Consider the following 27,938-nt stretch of genomic DNA (forward strand, 5'->3'; position numbering starts at 1 on the left):
TTTGGACCAGTGACTTCAGTGTTCTGGGTCAACGCTTTATCCACTGCTCCACCATTGGTCAGACATGAGCAACAGTAGTTGTTTTTTATTGTTGTTGTTTTTTAGCGAGACAGAGAAAGACAGAGACAGAGAGAAAGACAGGGACAGAGAGACAGGAATGGAGAGAGAGGAGAAGCATCAACTCATAGTTGCAGTACCTTAGTTGTTCATTGATTGCTTTCTCATATGTGTCTTGATGGGGGGGGCTCCAGCCGAGCCAGTGACCCCTTGCTCAAGCCAGTGACCTTGGGCTCAAGCCAGAGACCATGGGATCATGTCTGTGGTCCTACGCTCAAGCTGGTAAGCACGTGCGCAAGCCAATGACCTTGGGGTTTTGAACCTGGGTCCTCAGTGTAGCAGGTCAACACTCTATCCACTGCACCACCACCTGGTATGGCTAGTAACAGTAGTTTTTAAATGATCTTCAAGATCATTGTAACTTGAAGTCTGTGTTGATGCTCAGAAGTAAATAATCTGTCTCCTGCCCACATGGCATCTCCATGGAGAGGGAAGATGGCAGGTGAGTGGAGTCCAGAACCACATATGGGAAGCACATAATCAGTTATTTTTTTAATCAGCCTCTGCATCTGAAACTGAGAATTCCACCTTGAATATATCCACCTTAAAATAAATAGCCTTAGAACTGTAAGCACTCAGCGATTCACCCACCTAGGCGTGAGTGATGGCACTGCCATTTGCCAAGTGCCGGAGACGCTCTGGGACACAGAAGCGATGAGGACAAGCCCCAGACAGCCGGACAAGGTGGGGAGCAAACACTTAAAAGCGCCAGCGAGACCTGCGGACGGATCCAGTCTGGGACAGTCTGCGCTCACACGTGGTACATGCAACCCCTGCCCCAGAGGCAGCTTCTCCTCTCTTGGAGGGAGACAGTGGTCCGAAAATACTAATCAATTTCTAAAACTGGCACAGGAGCAAATGCTAAGCAGGAGATGTACGGCTGACCAGAAGATTATCCGGAACAGGTTCGTTTACCTTCTTTCTCTATGGTTGAACACGATGCGGCACATAAGTGAAATGATCCTATAAAAACTCCCCAGGCAAAAATACCTTTCATCCCGACCTGGAATTTCAGAAAACATGTATACATCTGTGGATCCAAATCCCTGTGCAGTATCTTTTTATTCTCCCTTCCCACCCATCAAAATCTGTTCTTAGGAGTCCCTGCATTGTTGCCAAAGTGTGTGAGCAAATCAGTCATTTTAGAGCAGTAGGAGACAGGAGAAGGGGCTCGGGTGATAGACAGGAGGGGAGGTCCGCGCAAGCCTGCAGCCCTGGAAGCCCAGGTGCCAGGAGAGCCCTGGGGTGATCAAGGGTGCTGCAGGGTTTTTTCTCTCAGAGAGTCCTAGGAAGCAGACAGCCCGGGGGGTCCTACCCTCTCCTGCCCCTGTGCCCTACCACATGAGAACTTCTATAACTAGAAAGCTCCCCCACCAGCCACAGAACAATCGCACCTCTCAGCCATCCTCTGGAGCTCAGGGTACACAAAGTCAGGGAAACAGGCTGATGGTATCTTCCCTCAGAGGAGAAAACCACAGCATTCCATATTAACAGGATTAGAGTGATGTTTCAAGCAAGCATCAACAGTGCTCTCTTCAGCAGAAGAAATTGAAAGAAATATGTGCACAGCTCAATGTCTTACATGTGAATGCCATGGAGCCCTTCCCATGGGCACAGAAGAAACAAGCGGACAAAATGTCATGTCTTGAGAGGCCTGCCTACATAACAAGTCTCGGTGGTACTTCCGGGAGGCTGGGCTGGGGTATAATGAAAGCAGTCATGGTGTAGAGTGGCCTCCGCCCGTTTAACAGATGTTCTACACACAACTTTCTGAGGAAGGGGGCGCTGGGAGCCGCTGCAGGCTGATTCTCCATGGAACTACTGAAGTCTCTGTTCTGATGCACATTCACTTAGGTATCAGGCACCTTAATTAAACTATTTCTTTGCCATGTAGTTGTTGTTTTGGGTGAAGGGGGCACTTATCAGAACAACCTGGGTAGCTTGAAGATAAGGGGCTGTATTGGGTTGTTTTGTTTTTTTTAAAGAAAAGCTTTCCAGGCATTTTGTAGGAAACCCCAAGAATCACTGGTCCAAATCTGTGCTTCTTAAGCCTAGTTGGCAATCGAACCCACCAGGAGAACATTTTAAAAATGGACACCAGTTGCCTGACCAGGTGGTAGCACAGTGGATAGAGCACTGAACTGGGATGTGGAGGACCCAGATTCGAGACCCCAAGGTCGCCAGCTTGAGCATGGGCTCATCTGGTTTGAGCAAGGCTCACCAGCTTGAGTACAAGGTCGTTGGCTTGAGCAAGGGATCACTTGGTCAGCTGTAGCTCCCCCGGTCAAGGCACATATGAGAAAGCAATCAGTGAACAACTAAGGAGCCGCAACAAAGAATTGATGTTTCTCATCTCTCTCTCCCTTCCTGTCTGTCCCTCTCTCTGATGACTCTGTCTCTGTCACCAAAAAAAAAAAGACACCAGTTGTAAATCATATATCTAATAAGGGTCCAGTAACCAGAATATATAAACAGCTCCTAAAACTCAATAACAAAAAAGGCCAACAAGCCAAAGTAAAAATGGGCAAAGGACTGGAATAGATTTCTTCAAGATATACAAGTGGCCAATAAGCACCTGAGAAGATACCCACCATCATTAGTTAACAGAAAAATGTACATCAAAACCACAATGAGGCCCTGGCCGGTTGGCTCAGCGGTAGAGCGTCGGCCTGGCGTGCGGGGGACCCGGGTTCGATTCCCGGCCAGGGCACATAGGAGAAGCGCCCATTTGCTTCTCCACCCCCCCCTCCTTCCTCTCTGTCTCTCTCTTCCCCTCCCGCAGCCAAGGCTCCACTGGAGCAAAGATGACCCGGGCGCTGGGGATGGCTCCTTGGCCTCTGCCCCAGGCGCTAGAGTGGCTCTGGTCACGGCAGAGCGACGCCCCGGAGGGGCAGAGCATCGCCCCCTGGTGGGCAGAGCATTGCCCCTGGTGGGCGTGCTGGGTGGATCCCGGTTGGGCTCATGTGGGAGTCTGTCTGTCTCTCCCCGTTTCCAGCTTCAGAAAAATACAAAAAAAAAAAGGAAAAAAAAACCCACAATGAGATGCCACTTCACACCCACGAGGGTTACTGCTTTTTTCTTAAAGCAAACAAACAGACCCTGGCCAGGCTGCTCGGTGGACAGAGCATCATCCTGGCACGCAGAGATCGCAGGTTCGATCCCCAGTCAGGGCACATACGAGAAGCACTCAATGAGTGCACACCTAAATGGAACAATTAAGTGGAACAATGGGTTGGTGCTTCTCCCTCTCTTGTTCTCCCTTCCTGTCCTTCCCCCCTCTCATATCAATGGGGGAAAACTTTTAAAGAAAACAAACAAAAAAATACCCAGAAAATAACAAGTGCTGTCTATACTATAATAAAATGGTATTCAAGCATAAAAGGAATGAATCCTGATCCATGCTACAACATGGATTAACCTGGAAAACATTATGCTAGACATGAAAGACCACATACTCCATGATTCTATTTGTATGAAATGTCCAGGGCTGGCAAACCATGGAGACAGAGAACAGACTGGCAGTTGCCAGGGCTAGGCAGGAGGGAGCAATGGGGAGTGACTGCTTAATGGGTACAAGGTTTTCTTTTATTTTCAGTGGTGAAACTATTTTGGAACTAGATAGAGGTAGTGGTTGCACAACACTGTGAATGTACTAAATGCCACTGGGTTAACTATTTCATATGATTAGTGGTTAATTTTACATTATTGAATTTTACCTCAGTCTTTAAAAATGGGGGGAGATAAATATCAGTGGGCTTCCTGGGTCCTGCTGATCAGAATCTCCTAGGGTGGGGCAGTGTGTGTGGGTGTGTGTGTGTGTGTAGGTGTGCTTACATGTACCTAGGATTGAAAAGCATGCAACCTGAAATTGACGTGAAAATGACAGCACCTCTGTGGCTGAGACCTCAGAAGCTTACTTGATGCAACACTCACCACAGGTAAAGAGGGTACAGAGCTGGGCATGCTGCCCCATCCTCTCTCTGAAAACAAAACCTACGCATTTTAAAACAACAGAAATAGATGTGTAACAGTCAGGAAAATGAAGGTAATCACAGCCATGAGGCCCTCAAGAGCAACATAACCAGGACAGTGTATGAATTCAAAGACATGTCCCCAAAATGATAGAAGGACCAGCCCATAGTTTAGTCCACAGCGATGAGCACAAAACAAACCAGAGAGGTGTCCTCAGTATCAACAAACAGTGCTGTGCTCCTTACAAACACCAACTAAGGGCAAATGTTCATCAACTCTTACGATAGCCAAAAAGGACCGAAGGGAGAGGTGAGGCTGCAGCCAAGGCCAGCTCAACAGAAGAAAGAATGCTCAAACTCTGTGCTAGCCCATGGCTGGTGATATCAGCAGGCAGAAAGGACCCACCCACCTGACTGCTGGTGGCCAACGGTCAGTCCGCGATACCTGCAAGAACCTGAGGGTGAAGACCGAACTTGAAAGAGAAATGATGCCCGCAGCTTCAAGCTTCTGATGCTCCAATTCTGTTCACTGTAGGTATTTCAGAAATCTGGTTTTACTGATATTGATCAGAGATGCTGAGACACTGTTTCAGTAAACAATTCCACTGCAATGGAGACAGTCATCATGAGGGACCACCATAAATGGTAGTCACTTGCTCCTTTATAAACAAACTGGACTAGAGTGGACACTCTTTCTCCAGCACTTTCCTTTTCTTGCTCATGGAGAGTTCTGACTTGATCCTATCTTTCCAGTAAATGTCAGAACTAATTCAAAAAAACAATGGCCTAAAAGTCATACTTCTGTCCCACCTTTACCTTCATGGGAGGGGAAAAGAATGTCACTTTAGTTTCATCAAAACCGATTAATTAATACAAAAACGAGAACTTTAATGTAGGACTAGCTTTCTGGTAAGAAAAAAACCCTACCCACTTCTTAACACCTCCCAGCTTTGCAAACATTACCAGCCAACTGCTTCCCAAAACCAATTCCAGTAACTCATATGCTTGTGGTACCATTATGTCATTGGTTTGCTCCACGGAAAATTTCCCAATTTTCACTTATTTTAGTACTTTGGAACAGGCCAAGGCACCTTCTTTAACTCCAGGTGGAGAGGTAAAGCAACCAAACACTGCTGAAACACCAGACACCACGAGAAAGGAAGACACAGGGGCAGCGTGTTGCTTCTCTAACATCGTGGATGATCTCCTTGCCGACACCGACTACCCCTGCGGAATCCAAGGTTAGCTCTTGCGCCTACCCTACCGCCTGGCTGGGATTAATCCACAAGGTTTTATAACTCCAAAAATAATAAAAGTAGCAACTGTCCCCAAAGTGGCATGCTAGGGTATTATTTTCAATGATGCAAAAAGGGATGACATCCATTCCACCCAACAAAGAGTGGCTACTAACCACCCCAAAACGGATGAAAAGACAGTGATACATTCCTCTACTTTACATAACAAGATAAAAATTAGCCCATCTGAAGGAAATGCAGACTTTGGACTCCAAATATTTACTGCGTTGGCACTAGATTTAGAACTGAGCTGTTGACAGTGACTCAGGAAAACAAGTATTTTATTGGTTACATGTTTATACAAAACTGTATAGTGATCCATATTTTTAAAGGAGCTGGGTGATAAAATGGCATGAGAAAAAGGATTCTATTAATAATTTTAAAGGTATGATAAGTACAGGAGTTCTTATTTAAAAATTAAAAGCACGTCTAAAGCCCTGAGATAGAGCTGAGGATTGGGAGTTGCTCCAACAGGAATTATTGGTTCTGGCCACCACAGTAGCACTTAAAATGCAAATGCTACTCTGTTCTTCTCCCCTGAGTACATGTGAACTCAAGAAGCTATTTTTGGTAATCCTTGACATTTTTGTCAATATGCCATCTGTGTGGTGACATTTTGGAGGTTTATGATATTGGAGGGGGAAGGGTTTGATTTCTGGTGTCTTGGCTTCTAATAGTGAGATTAATGAGATGACAATTTTGGATTGACCTGAGCCAAATCAAGCACAGAATGATCTATTTGACATGCCTTCTGAAGCATACAAAATGGTGCCACGGTGTTTCTGAAGAAAAGTCACAGTATGAAAAACTGCAGAGTTAGCCACTGGGTTCTGGAGCCATATCATCTCATATCCCAAACCGCCCCACAATTAGAAAGCAACCACTCACCACTTTTTCTTGAAATAATAATGAAAAACTTTCTAAACACAAAAATTTGTAACATTGTATGGGCATTCCAAAATATTATTGAATATATAAAACTTCCTAAAGGCATACTCCTTTTTTTTTTTTTTTTTTTAAGGATATTCTCTTGCCTGGACTGATAGTGATGGATATAGCAATGACCTTGGACACTAAAGACCCAGGCTGGAAACACCAAGGTCACCGGCTTGAACACAGGCTCACCAGCTTGAGTGCAGGGTCGCCGGTGTGAGCATGGGATCATATACATGACCCCATGGTCACTGGCTTGAAGCCCAAGGTCACTGGCTTTAGCACCTGAGCAAGGGGTCACTCAGTCTGCTGGAGCCCCCCCGGTCAAGGCACATATGAGAAAGCAATCAATGAACAACTAAAGTGCTGCCATGAAAGAACTGTTTTTCATCTCTCTCCCTTCCTGTCTGTTTCTCTCTGACACTCTATTTCTCTCTTTCTCAAAAAAAAAAAAGGCATATTCTTAAGGTACACAGCTCAACTGCTAAAAGAACGAGAATGAAATACAGCTGCCACAGTTCCTGTTCCATGAATTCCTATACCCAAACTCTCCCAGCAAGTGAAATTTTTTACAGCATTAAACCTTAGTTTTTAGTTGTGTATTCTTTCAGCTTTACTGTGATACATTTATACAACTGACATATAACATTGTCTAAGTTTAAGGGATACAATGTGTTGATTTGATGCACCTATTTGTTGCAATATGCTGACCTCAATTAGCTAACACCTGCATCATGTCACATAGTCATCATTTCTTTTTTTGTAGTAAGAACACTTAAGATCTACTCTCTTAGCAACTTTTAAGTATACAATACATTATCAATAATCACAATTAGGTCCCCAGAACTGACTGTATTTTTTTTTTTTTGTATTTTTTCTGAAGCTGGAAACCGGGAGAGACAGTCAGACAGACTCCCGCATACGCCCAACCGGCATCCACCTGGCACACCCAGCAGGGGGCGATGCTCTGCCCCTCCGGGGCTTCGCTCTGTTGCGACCAGAGCCACTCTAGCGCCTAGGGCAGAGGCCAAGGAGCCATCCCCAGCGCCCGGGCCATCTTTGCTCCAATGGAGCCTCGGCTGTGGGAGGGGAAGAGAGAGACAGAGAGGAAGGAGAGGGGGAGGGGTGGAGAAGCAGATGGGCGCTTCTCCTGTGTGCCCTGGCCAGGAATCGAACCTGGGACTTCTGCACGCCAGGCCGACGCTCTACCACTAAGCCAACCGGCCAGGGCCCTGACTGTATTTTTAATGAAAATCTTTCTAAAAATGCTTATTTTCCTGCCTTACTATAAAATCTTTTTTTTTTTTTTTTTAGTTTTTCATTGATTAGTTGATTTTTATTCATTGATTTTCAGAGGGAGGGGAGATGGAAGGGGAGAGAGGGAATGGGAGCGTGGGATAGAGGGAGGAGGAAGGAGGAGAGAGAGAGAGAAAGAAACATCAATTTGCTATTCTACTTATTCATACCATCACTGGTTGATTCTTGTAGGTGCCCTGACCAGGGATAGAACCCACAACCTTGGCATGTCAGGACAGAGCTACCCAGCCTGCGCAATTTGCCTGTTATTTAAGTGATCTAACTTCCACGGGTTGTCTAATGACAGATACAACATTCTTTTTTGTGGTGGGTGGGAGAGAGTTTCTACTGAGGGTTCCTTGAATAAAAGGCCCCTCACTGGTTCTTAGCATTCCTAGCCTCTTCTCGCTAGTTGGTCAGACTTCCCTCTGGGGTCTTCTTATCCTGCACCCCTCACGCCATCCACCTCCACCCCCAATGACCAATGGTTATGTTGATTAGACTCCGTATTCTCCTAAGATTGGGGGTCAGCAAATGTTTTCTAAAAGGGCGAGACAGTAAATATTTTCAGCCTTGTGGCCACAGGGTCTCTGCTCAGTGACTCAACTTTGTCCTTGCAGTACAAAAGCAGCCACAGACAATAAACATGTGAGCATGGCTATGCTCCAATAAAACTTGATTTACCGACACTAAAACTGGAGTTTCACTAACTTTCACAAAATACTACTCTTCTTTTGATTCCTATTCAACCACTTAAAAATGGAAAACCCACTCTTATCTCGCAGGCTGGACATTAACATATGGTCACTGGATTCAGCCCATGGGCTGCTGTTTGAAAAACCCTGTCTGCCATCACATTTGGGAAGAAGTTTCCACTCAGTAAACACTGGCTCATCAACTGACAAGCACTGTCGTTCTCATGGTACATGTAAGAAAATGTAGCCACAAGAAACTCAGGGCCTTGCAGTGCCATGCGTGATGCAGGTGGTAGGAGCTGACTCCCCCCCCCCCCATCCTGACTGCAGGGCTGACCCGCCTCCTCACTGGGTTACTGTTTTCTGTAGGTATTTTGTTTCTGGGCTGCCTTCTGATCTCCTTGAGGAAAAGGACGAGGTGATCTCAATGATGTGTTATGCTCCATTGCACCAGGCAGAGCCGTAGCATCTAGATTATTAATGTCTTACCACATTTAGTTTTTTGGCTTTCTGTCCCTAGTGTTAGAAAGAAATGTGAAATATTTTATACTTCTGCCTTTCTCAAAGTAACCAACTAAAAGCTAAATTAAATTGATCTCTTTTCTTTGCTTCTCAATTCATTTTTCTTAAAGGGTGCCGGCTGCTCCCATGGGTAAAGTTCACACAGCTGCCCCCCAGTTAGCATCACAAGATGATCCCCTGCATTAAACCAAAAGCAGAAGTACAAAACCAGATCCCTACAACATGGATGAACCTCAAAAACATGATGCTGAGTGAAAGAAGCCCGACACAAAAGGCCACATATCATGTGACTCCATTTATAAGAAATGTCCAGAACAGGCAAACCCATAGAGACAGGGAGCAGATTGCTGGTTGCCAGGGGCCGGGGGAGGGGTCACGTGACGGCTAATGGGTACAGGGCTTCCTTTCGGAGTGAAGAGAATGTTTTGGAACTAGACAGAGGGGTGGCTGCAAAATATTGTGACTATACTAAATGTCACGGAATTGTTCACCTAAAATTAGTAATTTTGTTATGTGACTCTTACCTCAATAAAAATACATTTTTAAAAAGAACGGTGGTAGATCTGTGTCTAAATTTTTAATTTTAAAATCTCTTCTTAAATTGACATATAACACTGTTTTAGTTTCAGGTATAAAACATTATTTGATATATATATATATATTGTGAAATTATCGCCACAGTAAGTTAGGTAACATTCATCACCACACATAGTTAAAAAAATTGTTTCTTGTGCTAAGAACTTTTAAAATCTGCTTTCTTAGTATCTTTCAAATATACACTACAATATTGTTAACTATAATCACCATGCTGTAGCTCTGTGTATTCTGATGGTGGAAAGAGCAATAGACATATTAAGTGAAAGTATCAAGTCACAGGGAAAAAAATAATAGTATAATCCAATTCATGTAAAATCTCAAAACAAAAGTCTGGGTTTATGCACATATAGGTAGAAGTAGAGAGGGGGACTAGAAGGACACATGCAAGCGGCATGTATGGTGTCCTTCTCTTGTGGCAAGAACACTTCAGCGGGTCCCTGTGGACTTGAGCATTGTAAAGGGCACCCACGGTCGGTTCCACATACGCCTGTGCATCGGAGTGCCACACCTACCAAGGCCTGCTACTGGGGCCTGCAGCAGACAGGTGCAGCTGATTGCAGAGAAAAATTCAATCGAGCAGTTCATTGGTTGCCATGATGCCAAGCAATTCATTTTTACTAAGATCTTGGTGCTCTGGCAGCACTGATTGGTTCATCAATCGCATGAAGCATATTAAACTTTATACATGAGTACAACAGGCTTCATTAGGGCCAACCATGAGGGCAGCATCACCCTCTCTTTAAGAACTTTCATTTTCTCTTAGACGTAGGCATGTACACAAAGGGTATTTTGGGACAGAAGGGAACTGGAGGGGAGGGTGCGAATATGAGCACGCAGCGAGACCATCCCTGAGCTGGTCTCCAAGTGCCGGGCCCAGCACTTGGAGCTCGAAGCCCAGCAGGCCCGCGGGACGTGATGCCGGCCTGGCCTCTGACCTACAAGCAAAGTCCCCCAGTCGTCCTGGGCCAGGAAGCCCATGACTCCCCCATTCCCCACCCTTGCAGACACACTCAAGCATGCCCATCTGCCCCAATGTAACCACCGTTCCCAAAAGTTATCAAAGACCCAAGGTAAAAAGGACAAGAGAAAATTTTCAAAAAAACAGACAAGCAATTCTTTGCAGTATACAATAAAAGAGCTATTTTTTACAATTCTGAAATTCCAAATGCACAGTGACAAAGATATCCACCTAACATCAACACCATTATACTGTACTGAGTTGTAACATCATCAGTAAAAACCCAGTGTACTGGACCTGGCCGGCTGGCTCAGTGGTAGAGCGTCGGCCTGGCGTGCAGGGGTCCCGGGTTTGATTCCCGGCCAGGGCACATAGGAGAAGCGCCCATCTGCTTCTCCACCCCTCCCCCTCTCCTTCCTCTCTGTCTCTCTCTTCCCCTCCAGCAGCAAGGCTCCATTGGAGCAAAGATGGCCCGGGCGCTGGGGATGGCTTCTTGGCCTCTGCCCCAGGCGCTAGAGTGGCTCTGGTTGCGACAAAGCGACGCCCCGGAGGGGCAGAGCATCGCTCCCTGGTGGGCAGAGTGTCGCCCCCTGGTGGGCGTGCCTGGTGGATCCCGGTTGGGCGCATGCGGGAGTCTGTCTGACTGTCTCTCCCCGTTTCCAGCTTCAGAAAAATACAAAAAAAAAAAAAAAAAAAAAAAACCCAGTGTACTCAAGGCTTAAGTCAGGGACTAGAAACTTGCCTGAGAAATGTACACACATGTGACAGTTAGATGAAGGTGGGGGGGGAGCTTATTAAATTCACATGTATAATATCACCCTGCTCTCCTACTCCGATTTTTTCATTTTAGTCTTTGAGAAGTTCATATCTTCACATGGTTCAAAAGCAAAAAGGATAAAGAGGTCTATTGCCCACCCCAGCCTCATCTTCACAGTTCCCACCATCTCCTCCAAACAGGCATGCAAACAGACCAGTCTGAACACACCCCCTTATTGTTCCCCCTTAAGGCACACACCCAGAGCACCTTCTGCACCCACACCTGCAGCAGACTTCCTCAGCTCTGTCCTCCAGATCAACGACTTTCCAACTGCCTGCAAGGTGCCCTCCCACACATGAGCCACTCAAGCTGTGTCATAGCGGGGGCTGCTGGAGTGTAGGACCCAGGCCCTGCGTGCAGCCTCCCTTGCTCGTTACCTTCTCCACAGCCCACACCACCAGTTTATAGGGGGCAGAAATGAAGCTCTAAGTGCTTAGAAGAAGGCCCAGTTAGATAAATGACAGCCACAACCCTCAGGCAGGTCTATCCAGCTGGTCCACAGTAAAAGGGCACCTTCTCCTTGAAAAATAAACAAATGATCATTTTTGCCCAATTTGCCGAGAAAAAAATTAATAAACTCATCAAGTCTCTCAGATTTAAGATTTCCACCTCCGATTCTGTAAAACACTAGCATCTCCAATACCACTTTTCCACTAGCTCTGGAATGAAAAGGTTGTGTGACTCTTGGCTCCACACTGTAATCCCCAGGGGAGTTTAAACCCCAGGGCTGGCTGTCTGGGCCTGGGCACAGAGGGCGCTGGTGTGCCCAGCGCCCCCAGCACAGGTCAGCCGCATACCGCTCCATGAGGGGGTCCCACTCTCAGTTATCAAGGAGCAAAGCCTGCAGCCTCGGAACACAGCAGACAACAGCTGATCACGGCCAGGCCAGACCTCGTTTTTTCCATCAGGTACACGAGGTCATGTTTATATTTTGACATTGTAAACATGAGTGGTCATTTTTCTGTGAGTAAAACAGTTGGGAGTTGACATAATGGAATCCAAGACATAGCTATTTCCTGTATTCTGCAGGGAACGCCTCAGGGAGGGCACCTCAGGGCGGCTTCCAAATGTGCTCCGGCCATGCAGTGGAACAGTATCTGGCAACGAAGAGAAACGGGGCATGGCACGATCCAGGCTGCGACACAGATAAACCTCGAAAATATTATGCTGAGTGAGATAAGCCAGACACAGGCCATAGATTATGACTCCATTCATATGAAATAACCAGAACAGGCAAATCTATAGAGGCAGAGGACAGATTAGAGGCTGGCAAGAGCTGAGGAAGCAGTAATGGCGAGCTACTTACTGCTCATGGGTACAGGGCTTTTTTTGGGGATAAAATGTTCTGGGATTAGATAGTGGTAATGGGTGCACAACCTTGGGAATACACTAAAAACCACTAAACTGTTTACTTTAAAATGGTGCGTTTCATGATACATAAGTTATATATCTCAATTGTTTAAAGTGGGAATAATTTTCAGGGCAAATCCAGTCTACCCACACACTCAGGGCTCTCCCACACTGGAGACCGGCACTGTCCCACAAAGGGAGTTCCGGCCGTGGCTACCCAGTGTCCTGCCCAAGCACCACACGGGCCTGCAAACACCCTCGCCTCGGTGCTCCAGCTCTGGGTAGCACTGAGGCTGGGGCACAGGATCCGCTCAGACCTCTGGCCTGGCTCATGGCTCCCCCACCAAACCGCAAGGCTCGTCCCCTAGGGGTTGGTCCAGCCAGCTCCCTCAGCCCCTTGAGCTTTAAGGAAATAAAAAGAGGGCCCTCAGATGGGAAATGCTGGCGATTCCACAGCTCCATATGCAGCCTTTCAGGACCCCCGGCCCTGTCCTAGAGCTTCCGAGCCAAGGCAGAGGTCGTCTTATTGCTCCTTCACCCACAGAAGGAAGCGGAAAGTCTCGGGACATCTTAGGCAAACCAACCGCCCCACCCGCCCAGCCGGCCACCCTCCACACTCACTCCGAAGGCCAGGCCGGCTCTCTGGGCGGCTGCAGAACACTGAAGTGTTCAGACTCCTTTTCTTCTCTTCCACCATGTGTGTGCATACACTTGACACTCACTACCTACCTAGCAATTGAGACTATTCTAAAAATTGAAGAATATACTCATACTAAAATACATTCCCAAAGTTTCATATGCTGCTGTCACTATTTGTTATGATATAGTAAATTCAGGGTTTTTCATATAGATATGTTTACCATCTATTCTTCATGGAAACAGAAATCAGGCCTCCATGGTCTTTCTGTCTCTTATATAACCGTTCAATATCTGTGAATCTGCTTGAAACAAACTCAGCTCTTAAACATGATTCATTGTAACCAAGTAGACCAAAGAAGTTTAAGGTTCTCAACTAGGCCATGTTGCACCCCTCCCTTAACCCAGTGCACACTTAGCAACGTCTGAAGACACTTTCTGGTTGCCGTGACTTGGAGGGGGAGTGCTAGTGGCATCTATGAATAGAGACCAGGGATGCTGCTAAACACCCTCTACTACACAGAACAGCCCCACAACAAAGAATAACCCAGCCCCAAGTATCAACAGTGCCGAGGCCGAGAACCCTGCTCTACAGGAACACCTGCCAGTCTGGATACCTTTACAGACACTGCTCATCAGCAATACAGTAAGGTGAGCAACTCAAACACGCTTCTTATGGAACCAAGTCACTGAACAGCAGCAGCCAAAACAGCACAGGTTCAGGAGTGGGGTCCACAGAAGGCCTTCAGGTTGACCCTTGTTGAGTCTCAGCTCCTCCCAAGGTATCTGCAAAATTCCTTTGGCCCCTCCTGATTTTCCTGCCTTATCCAAGCATCACCTACATCCTGGGCACTTGTTTCCCTCACAATTCCTCTGACATAATCCCTGCCTTTCCGAGGTCAAGTGTCCCAGATCTCTCTAGCTAGGGTCCATCATCATCTGTGAAAGCCGCTGATAGTTTCCAACTGGCCTCTTACCTAGGAAATCTACCCCACCCACCATCCCATACTTGGCTAGATCATCACATCTGACTTGGTGCCGAATGTGAGCAAGACTCCAGGCTCAGTCCACAAGAAATAAGGAGACCTAGGGGTGTTGTGAGGAGCCAGGAGAAAATGGATATAAAATGCTTAGTATAAAAATTAAAAAAAGGGGCCCTGGCCGGTTGGCTCAGCGGTAGAGCGTCGGCCTGGCATGCGGAGGACCCAGGTTCGATTCCCGGCCAGGGCACACAGGAGAAGCGACCATTTGCTTCTCCACCCCTCCGCCGCACCTTCCTCTCTGTCTCTCTCTTCCCCTCCCGCAGCCAAGGCTCCATTGGAGCAAAAATGGCCCGGGCGCTGGGGATGGTTCTGTGGCCTCTGCCTCAGGCGCTAGAGTGGCTCTGGTCGCAACATGGCGACGCCCAGGATGGGAAGAGCATCGCCCCCTGGTGGGCAGAGCATCGCCCCATGGTGGGCGTGCCGGGTGGATCCCGGTCAGGCGCATGCGGGAGTCTGTCTGACTGTCTCTCCCTGTTTCCAGCTTCAGAAAAATGCAAAAAAAATAAATAAATAAATAAAAAATAAAAAAAAGGGCCCTGGCTGGTTGGTTCAGTGGTAGAGCGTCGGCCTGGCGTGTGGAAGTCCCAGGTTCAATTCCCGGCCAGGGCACACAGGAGAAGCGCCCATCTGCTTCTCCACCCCTCCCCCTCTCCTTCCTCTCTGTCTCTCTCTTCCGCTCCAGCAGCTGAGGCTCTATTGGAGCAAGGATGGCCCGGGCGCTGGGGATGGCTCCTTGGCCTCTGCCCCAAGCGCTAGAGTGGCTCTGGTCGCAACAGAGCAACACCCCGGAGGGGCAGAGCGTTGCCCCCTGGTGGGCATGCCAGGTGGATCCCGGTTGGGCGCATGCGAGTCTGTCTGACTGTCTCTCCCGGTTTCCAGCTTCAGAAAAATACAAAAAAAAAAAAAAGAAAAGAAAAAAAATGCTTAGTATGATACCCCGTAAGCACGCCTTAACCATCAGCTACTGTGGTTGTTATCAAAGACACCAAGCTGGGCAGATGCTTCCATGCTCACTAGGAAAACAATGCATGGGGTACTTTAATGTCCTACTGCTGCGGTGACAAAATGCCACAAACCAAGTCACTTAAAACAACACAAATGTATTATCTCACAGCTCTAGAAGTTTGACAGCCAAAATCAGTTTTATTCGGCTAAAATCAGCCCAGCTGTTCCATCTACAAGCTCTAAGGAAAAATCTACATCCTTGCCTCTTCCAACTTCTAGAGGTGTCTGCATTCTGGGCTCATGGCCACATGACTCCCAACATCTGCTTTTGCTGTCACATCTCCTTTTCTGACTCTGACTCTTCTGTTTCCCTCCCATAAAGTCTCTTGTGATTACATTAGACCCACCAGATAATCCAGGATAACTACCTCCTCTCAAAATTCGTAATCCCACCTACAAATGTTATTTGCCACGGAAGGTAACTTGTTAATAGGTTTTAAAGACTAGGACATAGACATCTTTGGGGGGCCATTATTCTACCTACCATAGTTAGGGAGGAGTTAAATATAAAAAAACAATGAATGCAAGATAAAAAGAACCAGTGGGTAAAACACAGTACAAGGGGCACAGCCAAGGAAGGGCTGAACTCTGGAGCTGGACAGACACTGCCCCTCGCTGGCTATGGGAAGCAGGGTTACAAAGTCACCCTCCCTTGGCCTAGTTTCACCACCTGTCCACCTATACTTACACAGCCATTGTGGGCTTTCAATAAAAGCATCCATGTGAATGCCCAGAGCTTTTGGCATGTGGTAAGCGCTCCATATATGTCCACCATAACCACAGCCCCAAGGGATCCCAGCAGGGAGAAGAAGCCAGGAGGCAGCAACAGCATGGTGAGGCCGTAGGGGAGAGACACAATGGCACTGGAAGCCCCATGGAGGCATGGAAGCCCCATGTCTTCTGGTGCACACCACTGGAGTCCTGACCCCTGAAAGAGTGCTTGAGACTGGGAGGCTGTGCAACAGTGAGTGAATGGGTGGGTGGGTGGGTGGGTAGGGTGGACGGATGGGTGGGTGAGTGGACAGAGAGAGGGAGAGGATAGGAATTTGGCGGTTGGCTGGTACAGTGGAAAGTATCCACACATTACTGATCAAAAGGTACAGCTGAAGTCCCTGTCCTTCTAACTCCCCACAGGATGCACCCCTTGACTATGACCCTCAAGTGCAAATGAGGAGTTTGAACAAGTCAGCCCCAGCTCTTCCAACCCCAACGCTGTAGGATTCTAAGCTACATGCAGGTTTGCCCGAGTCTGACCACCGTGCAAAGACTCCGGGTCAGTCCAACAATCCGAGTCCCTCATTGATTCTGAACACACTCAGCGCTTCCTCCTCTCCAGTACGTTTCTCACATTCCCACTTCTCTCCTCTAGCACTGAAAAAGCACAGGAAACCCTCAATCTGGGAGATAAACGGTTGAGAGTAACCACCCCCCCCAGGCTCAAGTGAGCCCTCCTTTGTTTTCCCAGAAGCCACTGCAGCTGAGTAACAGCACCAGGTAACCACTGTCTTTACCTTATGCCTGTCTGATCTCCCAGACAAACATGTCCATCCTCCATCCCAGCACACAGGAAGCCAAGAATCTCGGTAAATATGTCTTTATTTTGCTGCATTTAAAGGGGAATGACTGAACTCAGTAGGATTTAACTCTGCTTTTATTTCATCAGAATGACTTTATTTAATTTATCGGAAAGGCAGCCAACATTAGCAAAAGGGCCTGGGCTGGAAGCAGGTGACCTTTAACATGTCACTTGACCCCAGGGCTCCTGAAGTAGAACCTACAAGCGAAGGTGAAGCACATTATTTCCACTTTCAAAATCAGAGTGAAAGGGAAGAAAAGGAAACTTAGAGATTTCCAAACATCCGGGAGCTATTTTTGGGAATGAATGACTTTTCCATTCACTTTTTTAAAAAGGAAGGAAAGAAAAAGAAAGATACTAGACCAAGAATAGATCAAGAAGTGGTTGCTGATCATCTAAATGGAAGGACATTCTTCCAGGAGTCCACACTTTATGTCCTTAAAATCAAGACATCCCCCATGTTCATACAAACACTACCTATAAATGAAAAATGGAGAAGTCATTATTTGTTTATCAGGAACTTTATATAATCCCAAAATAGACTCTGTGGGGTAAATATAGTAAACGTCTTATTAATTAATACTAAATAAGTGTTCCAAGAAGGTAGAATCAATAATGTTATCTGGCTCTGTTCTGTGGGGCTCCAACCTGGCAAATTCCTGAACCATGGATTGCTTTCTCCTTAAAGCAATAGCCTATCCAAAGGACGTTTTGTTTGTTTTTTTAAATTTTTTATTTATTTATTCATTTTAGAGAAGGGAGGGGAAGGGGAGGAACAGGAAGCATCAACTCCCATCTGTGCCTTGACTGGGCAAGTGCAGGGTTTTGAACTGGCGACCTCAGCATTCCAGGTCAATACTTTATCCACTGTACCACCACAGGTCAGGCCCAAAGGACTTTTAATACATCGCAGAATTCCTCCCTGCAGCGCAGGTCAAATCCATCTTACGAACAAGTGGGTTCCTAAAAGTTTTTGTCGTGGTATCATCTGGGCCTTCTACCATCATCATGATCCTTTACACTCTGCTTTGATCTCAAAAGCAGCTGTGGTGATGTGGTCCACCACTCTTTAGCTGCCCAGGGTTGGCATTTCCAGCAGTGTGCAATAAAAACCCAGCTAGAGCAAAAGTTTCAATCACCCAGTTCATCCACAGGATAATATGGACACAACCCAGCAAGGACAACCGTCGAAGGCACTGAATTTTTCCAAAGGAAGCAAAAATGTTCTTCCCATATTTTCCACCTAAATGGTAAATACCTTTTTATGAAGCGCTCATTGAACTCTGAGTTAATATGTGTAGAATACGTATGTGCCACTCATGTAAACCACGTAAGACTCACCTACGGAAACTACCAGTCACGGAAATGGTGAATTAACAATATTATTTTGTAAGAAAGTTTTGGGGTATGATTCCAAAAACTGAAAATTACATTCTCAGTACTGATCTATAGAGATAGTAAATTTAAACCTAACGTGGGTTTGTAATCAAACTGAAAGAATTGTTTTGAAAATACTGAGATGTTTACAGCCACATCTGTAAAGATGGTTCCTTAGTCTTGCAACCTCTTTATTGTGACTTGAAAAAGAAAGTTCAGCTACAATAATTCACCAACATGCCCTGAGCTGGCAATATCAAATGCTTTCAAACACAATAATAAATAGAATGAATAGAAAACTCTAGAAGAGATTGTTTACTACCCTTGGCCCTCGGTTACTTTGCTTACAGGAGTATATTTTATGCTATTACAGTCTGTGCAAAATTATATATGAAGTATTTTAAGTCAGCAACAATTTGCACCTAACCTACTACACTGAAATGCCTTCATAATTTCAATTTCATTTTTCATTTTCTTTAAAAAGCCTATTTATTTGCCTCTCTCCTGTCAGTTCTCTCTTTGGAGGCAGTTTGGGGCAAGTCCTCCTTTCCTGAACACCGTTTTCTGGTCGTGTGAATTCAAGGCCACTCAGAAGGGGTTTTAACTGTTGGATGCACATGCAAAAAATGTGCTCCCACACAGTTTCTTCCATATAATAGAACAATTTCAACTTTAAAGGATACTCTGTCACCTATAAAAATCGGCAGGGTTCTGTCTTGAAAGAAGAAGAATGACTATTACACCATTTACACCCTTCAGAGACTCCCCTTAAATGTTTGTGGCTTGCCGAACATTCCATACATATTTCGGGCAAGGTATTATGGGAGCTGAAGTGCAAGCTGTCCCCTGCTGAATTTTCACTCACAATAAAAACAATGTCTCATAAAAGTATACACATGTTTTTACTTTACAAAAAAATGTAAAATATCCACTTTTGTCCACTCAAACAACACTTTTAGCATTAGAAACAAGGTTTTTAAAAAATATGTACCATAAGTGATATCTGCAAAGAGGGAGAATACTGTTGAGTAACACAGACTTCTGGAAGGAGACACAGGAAATGTGTAGGAAATGCACAGAAAGGAGGGTTCTACAAGCTGACTTCTGCAGGGTTTGCTCACCTATGTCCTGGGTCACACCATAAAAAGGGAAATTCGTACGTTTATACTTTCATCGTGAATCTCCACTCCAATGTAACCACAACTGTTTTATATTACCCTCATAAAATGAGCCTTAGCCTTTTCTAAGCAAAACGGTATTTTTAATTGGTTCATTTTCCAGTTGTTTGGGTTTTTAACATACATACAGCCTAAAAGGGCACCACATTCTAAGCAGTTCTAGCAATTCCAGAACCATCAAAGGCTTCATCAAACAGCTGTGGCTCTGGCCTTTGGTTAAAATTATAATATGATCTCACCTGATTTTCAAAATAACTAAGCATCCTTTTAACCCATAAAACTGTGGTAGGATTATCTAAGTTTCTGAGTCCAGAGTTTGCAGTGTTCAGAGAATGTTAGGGAACCACAATCCTTACGCTTTGTTTTGTTTTTCCCTATCTGAACCCAAAGAAATCTTCAAACAATAATTCAGCAGCTTCTCTCCTTCCAAAGTTTATTTTCAAAGGCCAGTGCCATGCAGCGCTGCCTTTCCTGTGCAGGTAGGAGGAAGCAGGCGCAATGTCACCACACTTGGCCTTCTCAAGTCTTAAAATCACTGGGAAGCCTGGAGTATTTCCTCTCTGGCACTCTAGCCACGGACAGAAGTTGCTCCAGACAGGACAAGATATCAGATAACCACTGGAAACACTCAGTTTCAAGAGAATTCCCAATTCCACGAAAAATGCATCTCTGCAAAAGCAGCTGAACCATTGGAAAAGTTAAAGAAAAGCATCATTACATGAACTTAATTAAATGCAAGAGTCCGTTTCTTTTTACTCCACAGATTTATTTACACGAATAATAAGACACCTAGTGCCCTCGTCATATCTTGCACAAAGAGGAAACCTAAAATTCAACTCTTGTTTTTCGTTTTTTCCAAAAGCATCTGGGTCTAATCATAATCCATTCTGGCCGCAGTACACAAGGCTGTTTCAATCAGAATTTTAACTCAATGTTTAAGGCGCTGGAGAGTAACTAACCATCACAGCTCGGGAAGAGGCTCTCCCAACCCTCAAACAACTGGGAACCCCTGAAGTGCCCCGTCTGGCAGCAGTCTGTAGATGGAAACTAGGCTGAGGCTGCCAGACAAGGAGCCCACACCACCAAGCTGGGGCGCACGTTTGTGCTCCAAGGTGACAGCTCATTTGGCCAGCGCGGGGCCGAGGTGGCCACGGGGCCAAAGCTGGGGGCGGTGGGCCGCTGAGGCCCGGCAGGGATGGGCGAGGCCACGGCGGAAAAAGGAAAAGAGGGCCATCCGTCAGCCCCGGGAGAGGAAATTCCAGGCGCCCAGCTCCCCGGCGCCGGTCACCGGGTGACGGTCAGCGGGTGACGTGAGGGACCCAGTCGGTCAGGGGCCGGGACGAGGCCGGGGCTCCGCGCTCCGGGGCTCAAGGCCGGGAGAGGCGGCGCCTCGACCCCCGGCCGGGGCCCCGGGGATGGGGGCGTGGGGGTGCCCTGCCCGGCGCCTCTCCCGGAGCTCAAGGGACGGGGCGTCCGCATCCCGGCCCGCGCGCGCGCGCGCGCTGCCCGGCGGGCGCCCTTACCGGTCGCGGGGGTCGATCCACGACGTCTGGCGTGTGTTGTGGTCGATGTAGAAGACGCGGCCGTCGTAGTCGCGCGCCTCCTCCCAGCCGGCGGGCAGCGGCAGCTCGGCGCTGTCCCGGGCGCGCAGCTGCGGCGCGGAGGGCACGGGGGGCGCGGGGGCCGCGACGGGGGGCGCGGGCGGCGGAGGATCCCGCGCGGACTGCGCACACGGCGGCTCGCGCGGGGCCTCGCGCGCCTGGCCCCGCCGCCGCCGGCGGCCGCCACTCAGCCACGGCATGACGGCGCGGGCCCCGCCGCCCGGCCGCCCCGCGCGCGCCGCCTCCTCAGCCAGCACTAAGGCCCGGCGGCCGAGGCGCGGGGGCGGCTGCGGGGAGCCGCCCGCCGCGCCCGGTGCATCCTCCGCCCGGCGCCCGCGCGCCGGCGCCCGTCCGCAGCCCGCCGGTCCGGCGCGTCGCCGTCCGCGCAGCAGGCCCGCTCCGCCCGGGTCGCTCGGCTCGCTGTCGCGCGGAGAGTCACAATCCAGGAGCTGCCGCCACCGCCGCTGTCGGCGACTCCTCAGTTCCCGCGGTGCGCCCGGCCATCTTCGTTCCCCCGCGCGGCCCCGCCGGTAGGGGCGGGGCCTCGTGGGCCACGCCCCCGACCCGCCCGCGGGCACGCCTCCCTCTGCTAGAGTCCCAGGCCCGCTGCAACTCCCTCCATCTCTTCCAGATGCTCCGCCTCCAGTCTCCCCCGGGGCTCGTCCGCTCTCGCTCCTTTACCCCCAGCCCCCACCCGGTCCGCCGCGTCTCCTCCTCCGCCCCGGGCCGCTGCTCCCTCTCCCCACCCGCCACTACTCCCCCCCCCCAACCCCCGCCAGCGCCCGCGCGCTCCTCCTCCTCCCCTCCCGCTCCACCACCTCCTCCCGCCTCGCCGGGAAACCGCACGGGGGCCAGGATGGGCGCCGCCGCGTCCGTCAGCCCCCCGGGCCACCGCGGAGAGGAATGGGGGCCGGGACGACGGCGCCCCACCCGGGCTGCAGGCTTGGCCTGCCTGGAGCTGACTCCTAGGACCCAAACAATTCCTGGGGTAGAGTGATCACCTTTCTTCACCCACTCCCCGAGGCCTGGGAGTCCTTTCTTCTTCCCTCTTGGGGTGTGGGGGAGCTGTGCCCTGGTCTTCCGAATACCCAAGATGGTCTCGCGAATGTGGGTAACACCCCGAAGGGGAGACCTATGGAGCTCGGTAGCTGGAACAGGAACCCGAGGCTGGTCCTCTTGGGTGGGGCAAAGAGGACCACGTAGAAGTAGGGAGCTAGGCAGGTGGCCATTTGGTGTCCCTGCCCGGAGAGCCCAAAACTCATTTGGAATCCCCACTCTGGGCCGGGCCCCCTGACCTGCCCTGATGATTTTTATCTTCCAGTCTGGAGGATTCCATAGTTTGAACAGAGACCCAAGTAGGCCCCTGCCGGGGAGGAAGCCGGATCAACTCCTAAAACATGAAACCTCGATGATAATTTGTTCCACTCACATGCCATAGCTAGGGAAACTGAAGTCCAAAGTTGGGGTTCTCTCTTGCTCCAAACCCCTCAGATCCCTGGTGGCAAGGCTTAAATGTCAGGAAATGCAGGAAAATATCAGGGAGGTTATAAAACACTGTTAAAGTGATACAAAACCATCTAGTAAAACTCTTAACGGATTCGATGGAGACACATAGGGGAAGAGATGAGAGGGAAACCGTCCAAAATGCACGCAAGTCATTTGCATTCCTTCAGAGGGGTGATTTTTTTTAATTATTTACCTTCCAAATTGTTTGTAAAATGGTAATATTACTTTTAGAAGGGGAAAGTTGTTTTTAAAAAGAAGAATGTGAAGGCATGGAAACACTAATTGGGACATATCCAAGGAAGGCCTTTCCTCCCCTCCTCCCACCACAACACAGAAACTCCCTTGCTGCCCGAGTATCTGCCCCCACCCGCGTGCTATATGCCGGAAATTCCATCACTGCAGTCCTTTTAGTGAAACCTGGACAGTTATGAAATGTCCAAGGGAAAGTGGGGAGATTAGCAAAAAAGCAAATACTTGGTGATTTTGTAGTTCCAGGGAATGCCCAGCGTCAAGTGCCCCTGCTCTGACATGATTTATGACCAACAAGGCTGCCACTGCCTTCTCTTCCCCTCTCCCTGACCGCCTGCAGACACCCTACCACCGGACACAGCCTGGCTAAAGCTGCATCCCGCCCTCCAAGGCATTGTGTCATCTCAGACTTTCACAAATCTGGGCGCTCTCACTGGAAATTGCCCTGAATGGGGCTGGAGATATTGAAATACAGCCAGCCTCTACAGAGGAAGGTGGAGAGGGAGAGAGAACACTAGACTCCTGGAAGGAAAGCAAGACAGAAAGTATCAATAAAGAGGAAGGGGTAGGGGAAGCTCTGTCCATTAGGAGCTAAAGCATTTCACTGAGGCTGACAGGTGTGATGTACTCACTCAAACTGGCAGCGAAGGTGCACTGCAGACCTACCAGGTGCAGGCATTGTGCTGCTGTTGGGGTGTGGCAGGGAATTGGACAGAGTCTGTGCACTTCCCACTGGCCAAGTCTGGGACTAGACAAAGGAATAGACACCTATGACTGTGGCTTGTCTACAGATGAAGCCGGGCTGCCAACCTCAAATTGGGGACTTGGGAGGCCTTGTGAGACTAAAAGGAAGATGTCTTGGATGAGAAAACTGAGGCTCAAGTCTTCAGATTCCCAAGTTCTGAGCCCTTATTCCTTGGCACGTGGAGCTGCTGTCATCAAACACTTGTCAAGTTGCAAGTTGCGTAGCAGATGCAGCGCCCCACCCAGATCTCCTTGGCTGGGGCTGCACCCTTTCAGAGGATTACCCGTGGCTGACAAATGTCTGAGCCGTCCACCCACCCCCCAGGGACTCATTCTGCATTATGACAACCCAGCCCCCTTGCCTTGGTGGGACAGAACTAGTGCACCTCACACTCCAGAGATGCCATGGGCTCCCGCTGCTTTGCCTGCTCCCACCTGCCCTAGCCCCGCCTCCCATACCCTGTCAGCCAGCGCCTGTCAGCCAGCGCCCGCAATCACTCACTCGCATGAGAACCCCCGGGGTCAGGCACAGCTTCCAGGAGTCCCGTGAGAGTCGCTGTGCTGGCTCTCTTCCAAGCACTCAGCAAATATGAATCGTTTGATCATCGTAACAACTTCTACAGGTATCCTTAATGGCATTTGCACATGAATAGAGAATTCAGGAGTATGACAGGGCCTGCCAGAGAGGAGAGATTGGAGACCCTCACTGAGAAAGCTTTTATCCAAAGCCCCCGGACTGCTCTGACTCAGATAAGTGAAGAAGGAGGCCATTGCATTGGTCTTCCTAAAATAAGCCAACTTGGAAGAGGCCAAAACTTGGGGTGACCAAGGCCTGTCTACTGCGTCATTAGTCCTTTTGACTTGTAATGTTCATCCAGGCAGCTGCTGATTGTCCTTAAAGGCCTGTGCAGGGGGTTGGATGGAAGAGAAGTTGGTAGAGAGTGAGGGGACTCAACTCCTCAGCTTTGTCATAAACCGGGAAGTCATGTGTGCGTGTGTTAATTGTTAGGGAGAATAAGGCCTGTCTTTCTTATAGGCAAGTGGGGCTTTCCATGTTGGACAAAAACCACATGCGCACACGAAACACTGTAGGGAAAGAATCTTTAGTCTTAGCTGAATGCACAATTAGGCATTCTTTATTGCCTCCATATTAAAACCTCAGCCTTGCCAACAACAAAAATACAAACATTGTAGTGACCTCTCCTCCCACCAGGATTTCTGATGGAAAAACAGCTCAGGAAAAATCCACTTAGGCTCTGGGTAATCGAGATGCAAATACTTGTCTTCCTCGCAGACCCTCTGGGAAATCCCCTTGCAGAATATTTTCTTTAAAATGCTTGTTAAAGAGTAAATCCAACACACTGTGTGTGTGCCAGACAAGCAAGCACAGAGTCTGAAGATTTTTACTCTGTTAGAGTCAGCCTTCTCTCCTTTCTCCTCTTCCCAAAGGGTAACCTTTGTTTTAAAAAGGAAGGTATAAAATTGCGTCTATGCACGTTCAATACTTGAGAGGCTTCTAGAAAAGGGAGCACCAAGCACCGTAAAGGCTGCAATCCCATGTCTAAAATGAGAGAAATAAATACTGCCAAAGAAGTCTTGCTTACTTGTGTAAACAATCAAGTGTTCTAGGAAGTGACACATTGGGTAATTCTGTACAATGTGCTAAGAGGAAAACGGAAATGGGCCAGATTGGGTCTGAAGAAGAAATGGCTCATTGTTTGGCATTCTTCAAATGCTGGAATAATTACTCGGTTATGGGCGCTTCCCATGTATTTAAATAATGCAAATCCACAACTTGGGAGGAGATTAGATGTAATTCTTGCTAATTCCTGTCTTGCTGGTTTAGGGACGGCAGAAGAAGAGAGTAATACTAACATCCCTGAACCCACACCTCTCCTCGGGCTCAGGGATTGGAATGGGGAAGTGGTGGGGTTATTCCTGGAGCCTTTATTTCATGGCTTTATCTCTTTACCTTTAGACACTTATTTGACTTGTGATCGGAAAGCCATTGTTTAGATTGTGGTTGTGAACAGGGAGAATGGGAGACTTTTCTCGAATGGGACTTCCTTGATTTGTGTAGATGCGTCCAGTCCTGAGATGAAGGGTTTTTCTCATTGCGTGGTCTTCCATTCCAGAGAGATGCTGGGTATTCCCGAAGAGTCAGCTGTGTGGCTAAGCCAGGCAGTCTGTGTTTGGTCCGTTTGAGTGCTTTATCTCACTCTGTGTCAGCTTCTCAGAGCAAAGCAATGTCCTTGGAATCAGTTCATAGCTGTCATGTTGTAGGCGGACTCCATTTGTACCTGGATTATTAAAATTCAGATTTTTTTAAACTGTGAGACCAATTTATCACCCAAACTTAGAACACTCATAGTCACCCACTTCCTTCCTCTCCGGGTCTCCGCTCCCAAAGCTACATTTTTACTTCTTTTCCTTCCTAACCCATGGGTTATGTTCAACAAAACACTAACGAGCCAGTTGGAAATGTATTCCAGGCAAACCATAATTTCAGGAAGACACAGCTGCCATGAGCCAGCATACTACAAAATGCTTCCTCCTGGCTGGATCCTCTCCTGTTTAGGATTATGACTCTGGTCCCCTGTGTATTTGGAAAAACAGATTCTTAAACTGCAGACCTCTGCTTTATGAGCCAAGCAGAGCAGCTTGGAAGTCTCAGGCTCAGAGAAACAAGAAGGAGGATTTAGCCGACACAGAAATGAGCAGTCTCTGGGTCATTAACAATTTTTTTTTTCATTTGATGACACTAGTGTTATAAATTAGTCTCTTTTCTAGCATGAATGGAACAGTTTTGGAACACATGTAACCTCACTAGATCCTAGAGCAACAACCCGTGATAGTGGTTATATATCAGTGATTGTCAACCAGGGAGACTGTGGCCTCCAGGGAACATTTGGCAGTGTCTGAAGACATTTTTAGTTGTCACAATTGGAGGGAGTGTTCCTATGGGCATCCATTGAAGCTCAGCTATCCCATCTGACCTCCGGAGTGGTCAGGGTTCTCCAGAAAAACAGAGGCAATAGCATGCATATATATCAAGACTCATTATAAGGAATTTTTCTATGTGATTCTAGAGGCTGACAAATCCCAAGATCTGCAGTCAACAAACCGGAAACCCAAGCCAGCCAATGACGTAGTTCCAGGCCAAGCCCAACACACTCGAGACCCAGAAAGAGCTGATGTTCAGTTTAAGCCCAAAGGCAGGAAAAAAAAAATGATATCCCAGCTCCATCAGTCAGGCTCCCTGTGTCACTCGTGGGAGAGGGAATCTCTTAGTGTTAATCAGGCCTTCCACTGATCAGACGAGGCCCACCCACCTCTGCTGTCCTTAGTCTACCAATTCAAAGGCTCAGTCCACCCAGGAGCACCCGCACATATGTGCTCAGAATCACATTTGACTCCATGTCTGGGTCCTCTGTGGCCAGGTCAGGTTGACACACGAATGACCCATCACACCTCCTGACTCTCACCAGCTGCTCTGTTTCTAGGACTCATTCTGCTCATTGAGCGGTTCGTGAACCAGCAGTATAGCATCATAGGGGAGCTCACAGAAAGGCCTGGCCCAGCCCCATTAGTTTGCAAAGCACTGTATTACACACATAGAAGGGGGTACTGTGGCATCTAAGAAAAGCAATTTGACAGCATTGATTCAAAGAGCCATCTGAGTAGTGTTCTCACTACTCAACCTCATAATCAATAGGGGCATATTTTCCAACTCAGAGGTGCCAAGTCCTACCCCTATCACTGAGCAAATGCGCACACTCGCTTGTCGTAAACACCTTTAGGAGCTTGGATCTGTCGTCACTTAGCTTTAGGCCATGTCTCCATGACGTGCGACCAGACTTACCTTGCACAAGAGTAGAAAGGGGCAAAAAAACAGCCTCGAGCCAACCACACTGAAAGCAGCCGTTTGATTTTTGCCCCTGGTGTCCCCACTCAGGACTGGCTACGTAATTTGGGGGCTACATTTTGCAGCGCAAAGTGAAAATATGGGGCCCTGTCACAACATACCACAGACAAGAGAACTTTATTTCCCACAGTTCTGGAGGTTCCGAGATCGAGGTGCCGGCTCGGCCGACTGAGGCCCCCTCCCATGTTGTTGCAGACTTCTGCTTGTGTCCTCACATGGTGGAGGGGGCAAGGGAGTCCTCTGAGGTTTCTTTTAAAATAACATTGATCCCATTCATGAGGGATCGTGATTTCAGCACCTGCCAAAGGCCCCACTTCAGAGAGAGAAACCAAGGATGGGGGGGGGGGCGGGATAGGGACTACTGTATAATTTGGAATACCAAAAAAATATGTGTTCCTGCTGAATCACAAAAAGAGAGACACTGGGACATGAAATGCCTCTAAGGAAGAAAACACCAGCACCTATGAGGCAATTCTGCCCTAAGATCTCAACCCAATCTCATCAAAGCGTCTAGAAAGATTCCATGGATTCCAAAGGTCTTATTAGC

General features: G+C 48.0%; 1 protein-coding gene across 2 annotated transcripts in view; it reads right to left on the bottom strand.

Annotated features, from left to right (window-relative positions):
• WWC3 (WWC family member 3) overlaps positions 1-21,496 on the bottom strand; it is a 111,371-nt gene extending 89,875 nt beyond the window's left edge. For both annotated transcript variants that reach the window (XM_066248910.1, XM_066248909.1), the window contains exon 1: positions 20,890-21,496. In XM_066248910.1, coding sequence (XP_066105007.1) covers positions 20,890-21,167 — 278 coding nt within the window. In that variant the 5' untranslated portion in view covers positions 21,168-21,496. The remainder of the gene's footprint in view (positions 1-20,889) is intronic.
• Positions 21,497-27,938: the final 6,442 nt, after the last annotated feature.

The sequence above is a fragment of the Saccopteryx bilineata genome, chromosome X, assembly GCF_036850765.1.
Source record: "Saccopteryx bilineata isolate mSacBil1 chromosome X, mSacBil1_pri_phased_curated, whole genome shotgun sequence".
Lineage (NCBI taxonomy): Eukaryota > Metazoa > Chordata > Mammalia > Chiroptera > Emballonuridae > Saccopteryx > Saccopteryx bilineata.